This window comes from Barbus barbus (genome assembly GCF_936440315.1).
Source record: "Barbus barbus genome assembly, chromosome: 9".
Classification (NCBI taxonomy): domain Eukaryota; kingdom Metazoa; phylum Chordata; class Actinopteri; order Cypriniformes; family Cyprinidae; genus Barbus; species Barbus barbus.
In genome coordinates this window covers 26,860,399-26,873,872 of record NC_136737.1, presented here as the reverse complement: position 1 = coordinate 26,873,872, position 13,474 = coordinate 26,860,399, and the positions used below count along the sequence as shown (strand labels likewise).

At 41.7% G+C, this 13,474-nt stretch overlaps 1 protein-coding gene across 5 annotated transcripts in view; it reads right to left on the bottom strand.

Moving 5' to 3' along the window:
* Window positions 1-866: 866 nt before the first annotated feature.
* The window catches only part of LOC306874512 (ephrin type-B receptor 3-like), a 48,223-nt gene continuing 35,615 nt past the window's right edge, over window positions 867-13,474 (bottom strand). The window contains exons 6-16 of one of the 5 annotated variants that reach the window (XM_079424623.1): window positions 12,634-12,770; window positions 11,389-11,551; window positions 11,100-11,208; window positions 9,721-9,773; window positions 9,400-9,609; window positions 8,213-8,460; window positions 7,626-7,841; window positions 7,375-7,524; window positions 7,097-7,290; window positions 5,264-5,419; window positions 867-3,949 (exon numbers count right to left, since the gene is read on the bottom strand). In XM_079424623.1, coding sequence (XP_079280749.1) covers window positions 3,841-3,949; window positions 5,264-5,419; window positions 7,097-7,290; window positions 7,375-7,524; window positions 7,626-7,841; window positions 8,213-8,460; window positions 9,400-9,609; window positions 9,721-9,773; window positions 11,100-11,208; window positions 11,389-11,551; window positions 12,634-12,770 — 1,745 coding nt within the window. In that variant the 3' untranslated portion in view covers window positions 867-3,840. Of the gene's footprint in view, window positions 3,950-5,263; window positions 5,420-7,096; window positions 7,291-7,374; window positions 7,525-7,625; window positions 7,842-8,212; window positions 8,461-9,399; window positions 9,774-11,099; window positions 11,209-11,388; window positions 11,552-12,633; window positions 12,771-13,474 lie in introns of all 5 variants that reach the window. The other 4 variants (XM_079424624.1, XM_079424625.1, XM_079424626.1 and 1 more) reach the window with 4 other exon arrangements.

Sequence of the window (13,474 nt, the reverse complement as noted above, 5' to 3'; positions counted from 1 at the left end):
CGCTCGCTTCGTCCGCCATTACGCTCTGCCGAAAAGAATTATGGGATAGGTAGGACGGGAAAGGATCCACCACACCCATCCTTCCAATTCGGGGAAAAGGAGGACGTATTTGTGGGCCGCATTTGAAGGATCCTACGAATTTGGACAGCCTTCGTCGCGGCGCTGTGACGTAACATCCTTCAAATGAGTACTCCGAAGGATGCAGACCCTGAATTTGGACACAGCCTATGAAAATCCTTAGTCGAGGACACCCCTAACATAGATATATAGAGATATAAATAAATAAAAAAGAAACAAAACAACAACAAAAACAAAAAATTGTACATTTAAAAAATTGTGGTTGTACATTTAAAAAATATTATTATTATTATTACATTAAAACATTTGAAAGTGTATGAATACCTGGAGGCCATTATACATTGTTTATAATATACCCCCCTCTATTTACTAGTGGTATGCATATGAAGACTGTAAAAACCACATATTGCATAGATAAACAATGAAATCTTAAGTAATAAAACATCAAGGCCAATATCTCTGCAGTTATGCCTGACCATGAAGATCCTCCATTTTGTAAAGTCCAGATCAGTCTGAACAGCACGTGAACTCCACATACTTTCTCACAGTCCGTATCTGTAAGGCAGGTGCCCTGACCTGTAAAGATCAAAGCTTTCCCCACTCAAATACAGGCCAGAGTGTTTTATAGAGGAGAACGGTCTTAAAAATCCTCAGGCTTTTCAATTAAACAAGAATTTGTGGCCCCAACATGCCTGAGAAAGGACAACAATTGAGCATGTCGATACACAATAACTTTCAACAGCGGCCGTAAAGAAATCAGACAGGAAACGCAGGTATTTCTTAAATAATTTAATTGCAAAAGGGTTTTTTTAAAAATATTTCTACAAGAATGCATTATTTAATCGCTGTTTTTTGTCTTCACCATTAAATACATCTCAATGCTTTCCAAAACAAAACAAAACAAAAAGAACAAGAAAAAAAGTCTTGAAATGTGTCTTGCTTCTCTCAATAAAAGTACAGCACTCAGCAGACATTTCGCTTTTGCACGTCAGTGATTTGGGATGTTATGAGAAGACTGCTTGGAAAGAAAAACATTTTTTGCTTGATTCTTACTATAAAAAAGAGTAACTTCAAAACTCAGGATAACTATCACAGAGAGGAGTGGAGGAAAGAGAAAGAGAAAGTCCGAGATGGAGAGCGACCATTGGCACAGAGTTATTGAACCAAAATCATGCAAGTTATGTTCCAAAACGGCTTCGATTAAAAAACAATGACAATAGCACCAAATACAGTCATACGTACAAACATACACACACTCAAATCCAATTATGAGAGAATATACCATCAGACAAGTTGAAAGTGTCAAAAGCAGCTACGTTTAGTTCCCGAACGGCTCTTTAAGTTAGGAACTTTAAAGGAACAGGGTTCATATACATCAAGATCTGTCATATAAGGAAAAGGCTAAATCGCTTTAGCGCGTTATATTACATGGAGCTCTTGTAATTGTCAAATTAGGAATGAAACAAAACCACAAACAGAGGAGTACTGTGCAGAATATATGAAGTACCGTTTCCCATAGTGCAGTATATAAGCACTGAAACTAGTCTAGATACAGAGTTTGATTAACAGAACATCCTGTACTGGCTTCTTAACCCATCAAACATGCTATCATTTTGAATATTTTAAGTCTTTCTTGTTTGGTGAGGGGGGAAACTAATCAGAACAGACCAGAACAGAAGACAAGAGCCATTCAAATCCTGAAGGCAAACAATCATGGGTCGGTCATCTGTTTCTGCCAGGCTGTAAACATTTGCCCGCAAGATCAGCCTAGTGTTAATCAGACTGGCAGGCTGTGATGACGGGCCCAAGCACATGGAGTCTGTGGTGCGGTGTTTCATCAAGCCTACGCACAAGAAAAAGGCTAAAAAATGTGGAAGACAACCCGACAGTATCAGGAAGTACAACGTATCCTGCCTACCGCATAGCATTTTTATGAATTACCATTGTGGTTCAAGATCTCATTTGAAAACGCCCCCAGAAATCCTGTAATTCCGAAATATGATTGTGAGGAATGAACAAAACGCTTGGTGAGTGAGCTTTATAATTGGTACTAACAGTTTCTCTTTGTGGTGGTGACGGAAAGGCTTAGCTTTACTATTGAAAAGATTTACTAGGGATCTGCCCAACATTGATGAGATGTTCAACACTTCTATTCATTTCTCTTAAACCAATTACAATACACTTCCTCTGCATTTTTTTTTTTTTTCATCATGATGGCATTCTACAAATGTCTTTACCATCTTTTTTGAATGTCAGCATTCAAATTTATATCAGATCTTTAAATAAATGAATCGTTCCTTTTGGCCTCTAGGGATATGTTCAAATAAAATCATGAAATAAAGACAATAAATTATCTCTCCACATAATATTATTGATTCACATATAAATGGAGCTCCTTGTCACAAATCTTTTCATGCATTGGTGCTCCACTGGGGAACACAACTGAAACGTTCATGTACAGAATGTGTGCATAATCCTTATACTCTCCCTTTGCTTTATACACATACACACACAGAAGCATACACACTACAACATAGTCATACTGACATTACACACACTCACTCATTGAAGAGCTGGCCAGTGATTTTTACACTGCAAAAAAAATATATATATTTTTTAAATGAGTATTTTGTTAATATTCTCAAAACAAGACGGAAATGTATTGTGAAACTTTTTTTTTTTTTTTAAGAATTAAGAATTTGACAGAAAAAAAAATGTTGAAAGATATATTCTCTGAAAACAAGTATTAATATATTGTGCAATTTTACTTCTCAAATTGATCTTTTTTCAGTAAAGTTATGATATTGGTCCTGGTAAAAGACAAATGTACTGATTTAAAAATATATATATATTTCTTGCAGTGTAGTACAGGTTATCACAGTCCTTCTCTTTTCTAATTGCTAAAGAATCCTGACATAATGACTGATGACCAGCTAAATGTCAACTCATCATGGAACAGAAACTAAACAGGGTGAAGGAAAACAACAAAAGAGAATAAAAGAAAACACCGATTGAAATTGTGAAAACACAGCTGAGAATCCATTATCTGAAACAATGAAAGCATCCTGAGTTCACCAGGTATATTCTAAGAGGTCCTTTTGTCAGTTTAAACCTGGTGGACAAATGAAACTTCCTCAAATCCGGTCCTGCGACATCCGTGATCTTTCGCCCTCGGCTGTGCCTCTCCCTCCTGTCCGTTTGAGGCATGTGCCCTTAAATAAAACACCTTCAATATGAAGATGGGGAATAAGCACAAAATCACACGCACAATAGAACATCTGCTAGCATTGGAGGGATTTCTGCGCAATCGTGTCCACACACTTCGTGATTTTATATTCACGTCTAGTTTTTTGTCTTTTTATATTCAAGTTATGTGTACTATTAAAGGAGTATCTCTTCCCTAAGCAATGTCCGTCTGGGAGAGTTCGTCCCTCAGAGTCAGTTTCAGAGAGAAATGCATTATGGGAGGCTTCCCAGCCAGCCTCACAATAGAAAATACCACACGCACGCATGCAATCGCCAACCCCACACCGGAGCCTTGTGAGGCATGCATGGGATATAGGCTTTCCTCTCCGTTCTTAAAAATAAGTACAAAATAATCTTATCTAATCCTGTCGGGTGTAAAATAATGCAGTCGTTACAGGAAAACAGGAAAATGGAAAAGAAAAAGTTGTCCGAGGCACTGCGAGCCAGTTTCATCTGATTAGTGGAGATGATCTGGGGTCGTCTGTTAGTTCGCTTTAGAACAGTTCCGCCCAGATCTCAGACCTGGATGGGTAGCGTTTGGTTCATTTGCAGTCTCATGTCTTGAATGCTGCCGAGAATCTTCTTTTGGTGGCCGGCTAATGTTACACCTATCCGTAACAGGTCTCTGTATAAAACAAGAGGAGGAACATTTTTATTGCGACTGTTATACAATAAATAATGCAGTGGTTTCTAAAAGAGAGGACATAATTGATGTTATTGTAGCAATAAAATCCCATGGGAATGTAGCCAGGAGAGCAAATATGTTAGCAAATTGTCGCTAGGTTAAGCAAATAGAACAACCCCACTCTTTGGCTACTGAACTGGGACAAGTTTGTGGTGCAAAACCAGTTCTCAAACTGGAGATAGGTCAAGTGCTGGTCAATGATTTGCAAGGTTTTGCACTTAAGGCTACCAGATGTCAGATTTCACGTGAAGAAAGTGTTATTAGTGTAACCACTGACGTGACTTGGAAAAATATTTCACTGCACAACAGACAGTCATTATACTTTAGAATGAGTGTGGTGTAAAGGTTACCACAGGCTTTATGATAAAAATGCTTCCTGTTGTTTCTTTGGCTGAGGTAATCTAATCCCTTCATGAGGTTTTAGTTTACACAGCAACAAGTGTGGCTAAAAGCTAGCGCAGACTCATGACGTTTACTCTTTTTTTTTTCACCTTCCGATAAGCAAAGAGGACGTTGTCAGGGAGCAAGCGCCCCGTGGCGGCCCCCAGTCTGTCTGCCCTTCTCATCTCTACAATCACACAACATTAGCAGAGTAATTTCATACAATGTAAAAGTGTTTTCTCTCTTTTTCCTCTGTTGGTCCCATCAAGCCAACAATGTTGTATAAAATGGTAATAAATGGAGCCCATTAGGAGAATTATTAGTCATTAAGAGCACGAGAAAACCACCGACTGGTCCAACTGTCAAGTTGCCAAATTGAAACAAATTACCCCTGCCTCCATCCTTTATTACACTTTAATGGGCGTGATGAATTTATAATTTTTTTTCTTTATTAGTTTATTTGATCCCAACCGCTCTCTTCACATCTGTCTAGACATTTAACATAGCGACAAATCATGGATTTCTTTTCTGGAATGTGTCCTTTTTAAGATAATTTGTTCATGACATTTTCTGAGGATGAAATGTTGCAATAAATTAAAGCGAGGTGAGGGGAATAACTGCATGCTCCAAAGCTCTATCACTAACCACGTTCTTATCACTATAATATTGAATTTCCTTATTGTGTCTTTAATTCCCTATTGAAGTTCTGTTTTAGGTTGCTTGGTTTAGAGTTTGATTCTACACAGCTGGTCCACACCACAAGCATCATTATGAAACTACTCTTTTTTTTTTTTTCTTCAGAACAATTAGAAGTTGCACAATGCCTTGAATTCGAAATTAACGAGCAATCCAAAAAATGAACTGGACACTCACTCTGCAGTCATCTGGGCCACCAAGTCAAAAGAAGCAAAGCCAGCATTAAGGAAGTTGTCTCGGTAGCGGCTCATCTTGATGGCATCCAGCCAGTCACCCACAGTGGTGAAGGTGGTGTAATCAGGCACACAGCGGTCGAGGAGCGGCTGGGAGGCCCTACAGAGAAAGAGAGGAGTGGAGATTAAAAGAGAGAGAGAGAGAGAGAGAGGGTTAGGTTATGCCAGGCCTCCACCACCGAAACCTCACCCCCAAACCCCCCACCACCACCTCTCCTGGCCTGTAGGGCCTGAACCAGCCACTGTGGCTTACTGGCTGGAGACGTGCAAGGGCCCACCGGAGAGAACTGCAATGATGCTGTGGGTGTGGGCCCGTATAAGAAAGCAAATATCTGGACTTAAGATGTATCGACATGCTCCAATTCTACATTAATTCTACAAAAATCACTTGCTTATGCATGACTTGATTTATCCAAGTAGGACAAGTAGGCTGACCATCTCCTTTATTGGTCCAAAATAAACATTTATTTTAGTTAAATCATGTTTGCCTGCATACACCCAAGAAGACCCTTCTTTCGCTATAGCGCAACTAAATTTAATGTCATGCATAAAAGCAGCCAGTTTAAATTAGATCAGACAAAACCAACAGAGACCAGATTTGATCTATGAGCAGATTGGGGTCTTAATAACTAACAGTGAGGTCTGGGCAGTGGGGATAGGGAGGTAAAGTTTTAGAGCAAAGACACTGCTGTCTGCGAGCTCTCTGCTCTGCTGAACCTAGCTGTCTTTTGATGGCATTAGATTAATTAACAATTAAAAGCATAAGAAAAAAGTTAATAAGAATGGAACAGAGGCTCTATTGAGGACAAGGTCTGTAGATGGATGGGAAGAGTGATTTTTTAATAAGCTCCTGCCTTTAGGGCTGAAGGGTTTGTGGTCATTAACCTGGAAGGCAGCTTTTCTTAATGGGGCATTGTTAGAGCTGGTCTGGCTCTCACATCTTAGGGACGCTGACGTTAAGTGCGAGAAATGTATAACTAAACTCAACTCAGCATTGAGCAAAACTATTAACTAATTAAACTCTCCTTAGTTTAGTTAAGGTATTGATCACTGTAGATAGTACACAGAGCATCAAATGTTGCAACAACAGGAGCCCCATCTCTCAGTCTTTCATTAGACTCAGCAGGCAGGCCACCTCTCCACTGGCCCTTTTAAAATCTCGTTACTTATTAATTAAAACTATTCCCATGTCTCAATTACATTAACTAATGATTATTCCTTTATCATCTGATCATTGGAAAGTAGACAAAGTGTCTCCCACTGTTTCCTGGTTGTTAGAAGCCCTCCCCCAGGACCTAGAGCCTAGAGGAAGGCACCCTGAGGTGGGTCAAAATCGTCCTGAAGCTTTTGGCTAACAATTACAGTGTATATAACTGAAACAATCACATCTGTGCAAAAATGCTGATCAATGAGCTAAATTATGTTATATAGTGACTTCATCTGGAAGGCAGCTGATGTAAATAAATATCTCAAACAGAAAATGCTCTAGTAAGTGTAGACCAGAACAAGCATCTCAGGCAAAACAATCGATAGCCCAGTGATGGTGCAATTAAACTGAATGTTTTATTGACTAAAGGTCATCTTAATTTAAAAGTTTATCAGCTTACAATATTGTTTGTCAATTGAAAATTATCTAGAATCCATAGGCTCTTAATTCAAATGCCTCTGTAACTTTGGCCTAATTCTGAATTTAAAATGAGTGAACAAGTTTGTTTGGTTAGTTGAGGAGATGCAAACATGTTAACTGACACACTAATATGTCCATATATGCCCTTACCCAGAATGTGTGCTCGTGACCACCTTAAGGCTGGCGGCATTGCGAATAAGTTTGTCCAAGGTATTGACGATCTGGGAGAACTTGGGTCTCAAGTTTCTTTCTTTCACCCAGCAGTCTAGCATGAGCTGATGCAAGGCAGTAGGGCAGTCCATAGGTGGGGGCAGTCGGTAGTCCTGCTCGACTGCATTGATCACCTATTGATGAAAAAATAATTATTGTTTGGTGTTAGTTTACCCTCAAAATAAGTTGAACAGATGCAAAATAGAGAGGAAACTTACATCTTGGTTGCTCATGTCCCAGTATGGGCGCTCGCCATACGACATCACCTCCCACATCACAACGCCGTAGCTCCAGACATCACTGGCTGAGGTGAACTTCCTGTAAGCAATAGCCTCTGGTGCTGTCCAGCGAATAGGGATCTTTCCTCCCTACAGATGCAAGAGCATACAATGTTTTTTTTTTTTTAAATCTCAAATGTGAGCTGGACATTGTTCTATAAATATTAAAGGATAAAGACTTGAATGCTGACCAATGAGCTGGTGTAGGTGGGGTCAGTGGGATCATCCTCCAAGAAACGAGAAAGGCCAAAATCGGACACCTTACACACCAGGTTGCTGTTGACCAGAATGTTACGGGCCGCCAAATCACGGTGCACGTAGTTCATGTCAGACAGATATTTCATACCCGCTGCAATGCCTCTCAACATACCAACGAGCTGGATGACTGTGAACTGTCCATCATTTAGCTGTTGGAGAGAGTGGGAAAAATCACAGACCCATTCATAACAGATATGTCCTCTGTCTAAGTGTTTTTAACTTTCCAGGATGTGACTCATCAGCCAGATGATTCATCTTTAAAAGTCACAGCTAGCAGCTATGCTATTTGTCATCGCTGTTCAGAAAGTTTAGGATGTTTTTTTTCAAGGGTACAGGTGAGAACATCTCTTTTTAGAAAGAACATCTCTTTTAGAAAACTAATGGGGGGCTAAAACTTATGCTAGACTGCAACAATGATGGTATTTGTTTCATGAAGTAGATCACTTTAAGTATCACTTGCATTTCCACAACAAGAATCCAGGCATCAAACATTAATTTTATAGTGGTAAGCATCTCTAACCCGGAGAAAGGAATCAAGCGCTCCGTTCTCCATAAACTCAGTAACAATCATGACTGGCCGACTCTTCGTCACCACCCCTTCCAGGCGGATAATATTAGGATGATCGAACTGGCCCATGATGCTGGCCTCACTCAGGAAGTCTCTTCTTTGGCGCTCCGTGTAGCCTGCCTTCAGAGTCTTGATGGCCACAATGATTTCACGCCGTCCAGGGAGTTTCAGACGGCCACGGCACACCTCTCCAAACTCTCCTACATAGGTAGTGGACAGACGAGAGAGAGAGAGGAAGAAAGGGTGGAGTGGAGAGAGGAGAGGGAAGAGTGGAGGAGTGTGGGAGAGAAAGGGGAGAGGGACAGTTACTGGTTAGAATCAAGGAGCCAGGGGGAAGCGGGGGAGACAGCACGAGAAGCCAGGGCTAAAGGTGATGCTATTGGAGTGTATCCAGGGGGCGAGGGAAGGGGTAGGGTGAGATCAGCAATGCTGCAATGGGAAAAGGTCTTGGAGGGTTGTTGGGGTACCAAAGCGGAAATGGGAAAAGTAAGACTATAGAGGAAGGGGTAAAGGGTACAATCAGAGAATGCTAGGCTCTAGAGGGAGTGAGGGTAGAAATGTGGGAAGTAGGTGGGGACAGAGGCTTGGGAGGATTGGACGGCTTGCGTCTGCAGTCTAGGCCAATGTGTAAGCAAATGCAAGAGAAACAAAGGGGTCAGGGGAGGACATGGTAGGGGTTCATCACTTTAGACAAAGCTAGGAAACAACAGGTTCAGGTAGCAGCATTAGATGTTAAAAGCCTTGTTTTTCGGAGTCTGAGATGGGGCTCTTCAACTGATTACAACATGACTACAAGTCATACTGGACCATAATCCTACTTATTTTTGTTTTGGGCTTTTAGAAGCTAAACTGCTAATGTTAAGATGTAGAACATTTACAAAACAAAGGGGAGTGGTCTCAAGGGCAGGAATGAGCACCATGGATGGAGAAGTTAACAGATCACAGGGTCAAGAGGACATTTAATTGTCCCAGAGGTATCATCAGGCTCAGGACAGGCTTGGTAAGTTAGCAGGAATGGTAGCTCTATAGTTAGCTCTGAAGATAACCTCAGAAGCTCCATTTTGTAAGTAAAGCTGTTAGAGACGTTGGTAAGGTGCTAAGGGTTTGGATTTTGGAGCGGGATGAGTTGATTGAAGTACCGCTTGGTGTGAAGTCCTCTAAAGGTATGGCCTGGGTGTGCCTAGCTGTCTTCCCCCTGTTGCTCAGGAGCTTGTGTTGTTGGTTACCTGCGCCAATGACTTCCTCGATTTTCACACAGGAAACGTCAATCTCTTTGGCAAACTCGCGGATGGCCTCATTTGGGTCCTCGTAGGTGAATGGGTCAATGTAGACCTTCATCCCCGGAGTGACTATGGGGGATTCAATAGTGCGAATAGCCGTATGAATCACACTGCTGTAATACACAATATGTATAGCACTGTTAGTCATCAGATGACAAAGTAAACTCTGTAGAGACTTACTGTATTGTTGCAGTTTTTCTGTGTACTCTGATTCTGAACCATTGCGCTGCTTCCTGTGAACCAAAGACAATACAGTCGGTTACAAAATGTTGATCATTTCCTGTCTTAATGTTGGAAAATATGCATTTTTAAAAGAACCTGTTTTTTCCCTGCCAGCCCCTTTAGGGATATAAATTGAGTGAAGTGACATAGAAGTGAAGTGAAGTGACATACAGCCAAGTATGGTGACCCATACTTGGAATTCGTGCTCTGCATTTAACCCATCCAAAGTGCACACACACAGCAGTGAACACACACACACACACCGTGAACACACACTCGGAGCAGTGGGCAGCCATTTTATGCTGCAGCGCCCGGGGAGCAGTTGGGGGTTCGGTGCCTTGCTCAAGGGCACCTCAGTCGTGGTATTGAGGGTGGAGAGAGCGCTGGACATTCACTCCCCCCACCTACAATTCCTGCCGGCCTGAGACTCAAACCCACAACCTTTGGATTACGAGTCCAACTCTCTAACCATTAGGCCACGACTTCCCAGTCGATTGAGGTCGATTAAAGAACGAGAATAATATGAAAATTAAGAGAACAACAGAATCAGCCTCAACAGACCCTTGTCACTTCACGACAGAAGTCAAATCTGCATAAAGACAGCTAAGAACAACAGTAGCAGCATTGGCTGTCTTGCTTCGGTTACATACTAAGGAATCTTTACTGGCACATTGTTTGATTCTCTCCTGTCTCTTAATTCCTTCCTTCACATTTTTTCCACTATCAGTCCATTAAATGAATTGCAATTTCAACAAACCCAACCCCCCCAGTACATGTTAATGCAATCCCTTTGTTGTCTAACTAGTAACCGGGCCAATAATACCCGCTGGTGATTTGTATCTCATTTCCAATTCAAATTCAGTTCTGGAATATACCAAGGCCTACATTTTTTCAATCGCAGACAAGTTAAGATACTAAGACACACTGTGCTGATTAAAACGAAAAAGAGTGCAAATTTAGAATTTTTGCTTGATAAGGCTTTAAATACACAGCTGCCTTGCCCTCAACTGTGGAAATGGGAAGGTGGCCACAAGATGGAACGTGCCAGTGCCAACGATCATCGGGACACTGTGGAATTCCAATGTAGGGCACATGCATATTTGAGACCACTGGCTACAATTTACCAAGTACAAGATCCAAAATAACTGACAACCCAGAATGAATCTGCTTCTCAAACTGCTTTCATTAATTGTCAGATAGGTTCTAAGGAAGCATTATGAGCAACTAAATTGCATATGCACTCAAAACATTCTGATGTTTCATAGGTATACTTTGACTTATAATTCTTTCTTCTACTGTGAATGTCATTAAGGTAAGTGAAAAATCAAACCATTTACCTGAGGCAGACAATGGCAATAACCACAACAACAATGATGAAGACCAGCCCTGCTGTCAGAGAGCCCACAATGAGAGGTAACTGCTCCTGTAGAGTCTTGTCTGCATCAGCTGTGTGAGAGGCACAAAGAGAGATATCATGGGATGTATTCAAGAGAATTGTATTTCTCAGATCTATTTATAGCTTTTCTTTTTCTATGAGAGGTATTTATACTCTTAGATTCGCACAGTTGCTTGATAGGCTTTGAAAGAAAACAGGTTTTATGTGATAACATAGGTTGCTTTACATACCCTGGTGGTTGGTACTAAAGTCAGAAGGGCTGCTGTATCGGCCATACCCTGCCACCGTTCGGGCTCGAACCTGCACAACATACGGCGTGCCCGGCTTCAAACCCTCAATGCGTGCCGAGCTACGCTGGGCTGTCATGGTGTGGGCAATAGCTTCCCCCTGGTCCTGTGGGAACAGTGATAAAACAAGCCATATAAAACCAGCCAGCACCCAAAAGCAAGCGTCTGGCAGCTCTGGTTTAATCTGTCAGTACAACGCATCAAACATGAAGCAGATATGCCTGGCCCTTTCTTCTCCTCTATTACCCCTTTTCCACCAAAGCAGTTTCAGGTGCTAGTTCAGAGCCAGTGCTATAGCCGGTTCTTAGTTGGTTCGACTGGCGAGCGCTTTAAGAACCGGTTGCTTTTCCACAGGCTAGACAGCCAATACAGAGCCAGGGCTTACGTCACTCAATACGTTTCAGGTTTCGGTTCACTAGCGCGGCACAACAGGCTTGTTCGAGGTGCATCAGCGCCACGCAGATCGATCGATCGGCACACAACACTAAAGCACCGCGAGAGCGATCCAAAAGCATAAAGAGCCATCTGCTTTCCAGTCGCTCCCGCAGCACCCCAATATGCCTCACACCGAGTGGTCCGCGCAGCGCCGATCCATCCCGGACAAACCTAAACAAACTATCAGCAATGGCGGACGTTGCGTTGCTATTGATGTTCATGGCTTTGCGAACCTACATCGGCATCCAAACACGGCGAATCAAATGTGTTAGCGTTTAGCTGCTATTTCAAATATGGCGGTCCAAGTTTCTGTTCGTCTTGTTGGTCACAGTAACCCCGCCCCCAGCTCCTGATGCAAGTGGTTCTTCCTTCTAGCCCAGCAATGTTTTGGTGCTACTTACGAACCGCTTTTACTGGTTCGGAGCTGGTGCTTTGGGTGTCGAAAAACAAAGAACCGGTTTGAAACTAGGCTCTGGCCCTGAACCAGCACTGGAACTGCCTTGGTGGAAAAGGGGTATATGCAAATCCTCCTGCCTCCATTCCTGCCAAGCTCCAACTGCCTTGCGGTATCAGCGTTCAAAAGAAGGGGATGAATCAAGGAAGGAGTTAGGGAGGAGTGTTAGGGTACGAGAGAGAGAGAGAGAGAGAGAGAGAGGAAGGGTTGATGCTGTTGTCAGGATGAACGATTATGTATAGAGCAGAGGATGACAGTGGTGGAATTGTGATTGAATGCCCTTCGCTTCATTGACTTACACTGGCTCTTACCTTCTCATGGTATTTAATCTCGTAATCCAAGATGATGCCATTTGGTTTTTCAGGGGGGAGCCAAGAAAGACTCATGGTGTTGGCTGAGGCCTCCATCAGGTGGACGGTAGGAACTGCAGAGGGAGCTGTGTAGGGAAAATGAGAGAAATCCTATCTTAATGAAAGCTGAATTTCTATTTTTTCACATTTAGAACATGCTCACATTCAGGATTACCAAAAAGATGCGTTGATGTGTAAGCATCAGACAGCTCTTAGTCTTGGGCCCTTTCGGGGCCCCAGCCTCTCAGACAGAATGGATTCTAAAATCTCTTGTGAAAAGTACCATGACAGACAAACTGGAAGGCTTAGTATCTGGTAAATCCAGTCCACACAACCTAAAAACACATGCAAATATATGTATAGCTGCACACACCCTCTGTCCTCTCCCTTTGCTCTTTATGACCAATGACGACTTCTTACTGTCTGTCTTCCATAATATCTTTTTTTTTTTGGATAATTATGCACTTTCTTTGCCAAATTATTATGTGAAAAAGATGTATTATTTAAATTGTAAAGTATTTTTATGTTATGTTTGTATCTAATTAAAAACAAATAATTTTGGGGTAATTAACATATCCATTAACACTGCCTCTATGTACGATATAATCTATTGTTTGTTTTTAAGATTAAACGTAACCTGGTATTTTTTTTACCCATATATTCGTTTTAACACGACTTCTTCCATCTAGCTTTACATAATCTGTACCGTGCCCATTTGTCCTCAGAGCTGATGTTGCCGTCTCCGGTTTCTGATGTTATCAAGTTCTGTTCACACACTACAGTAGCTCTC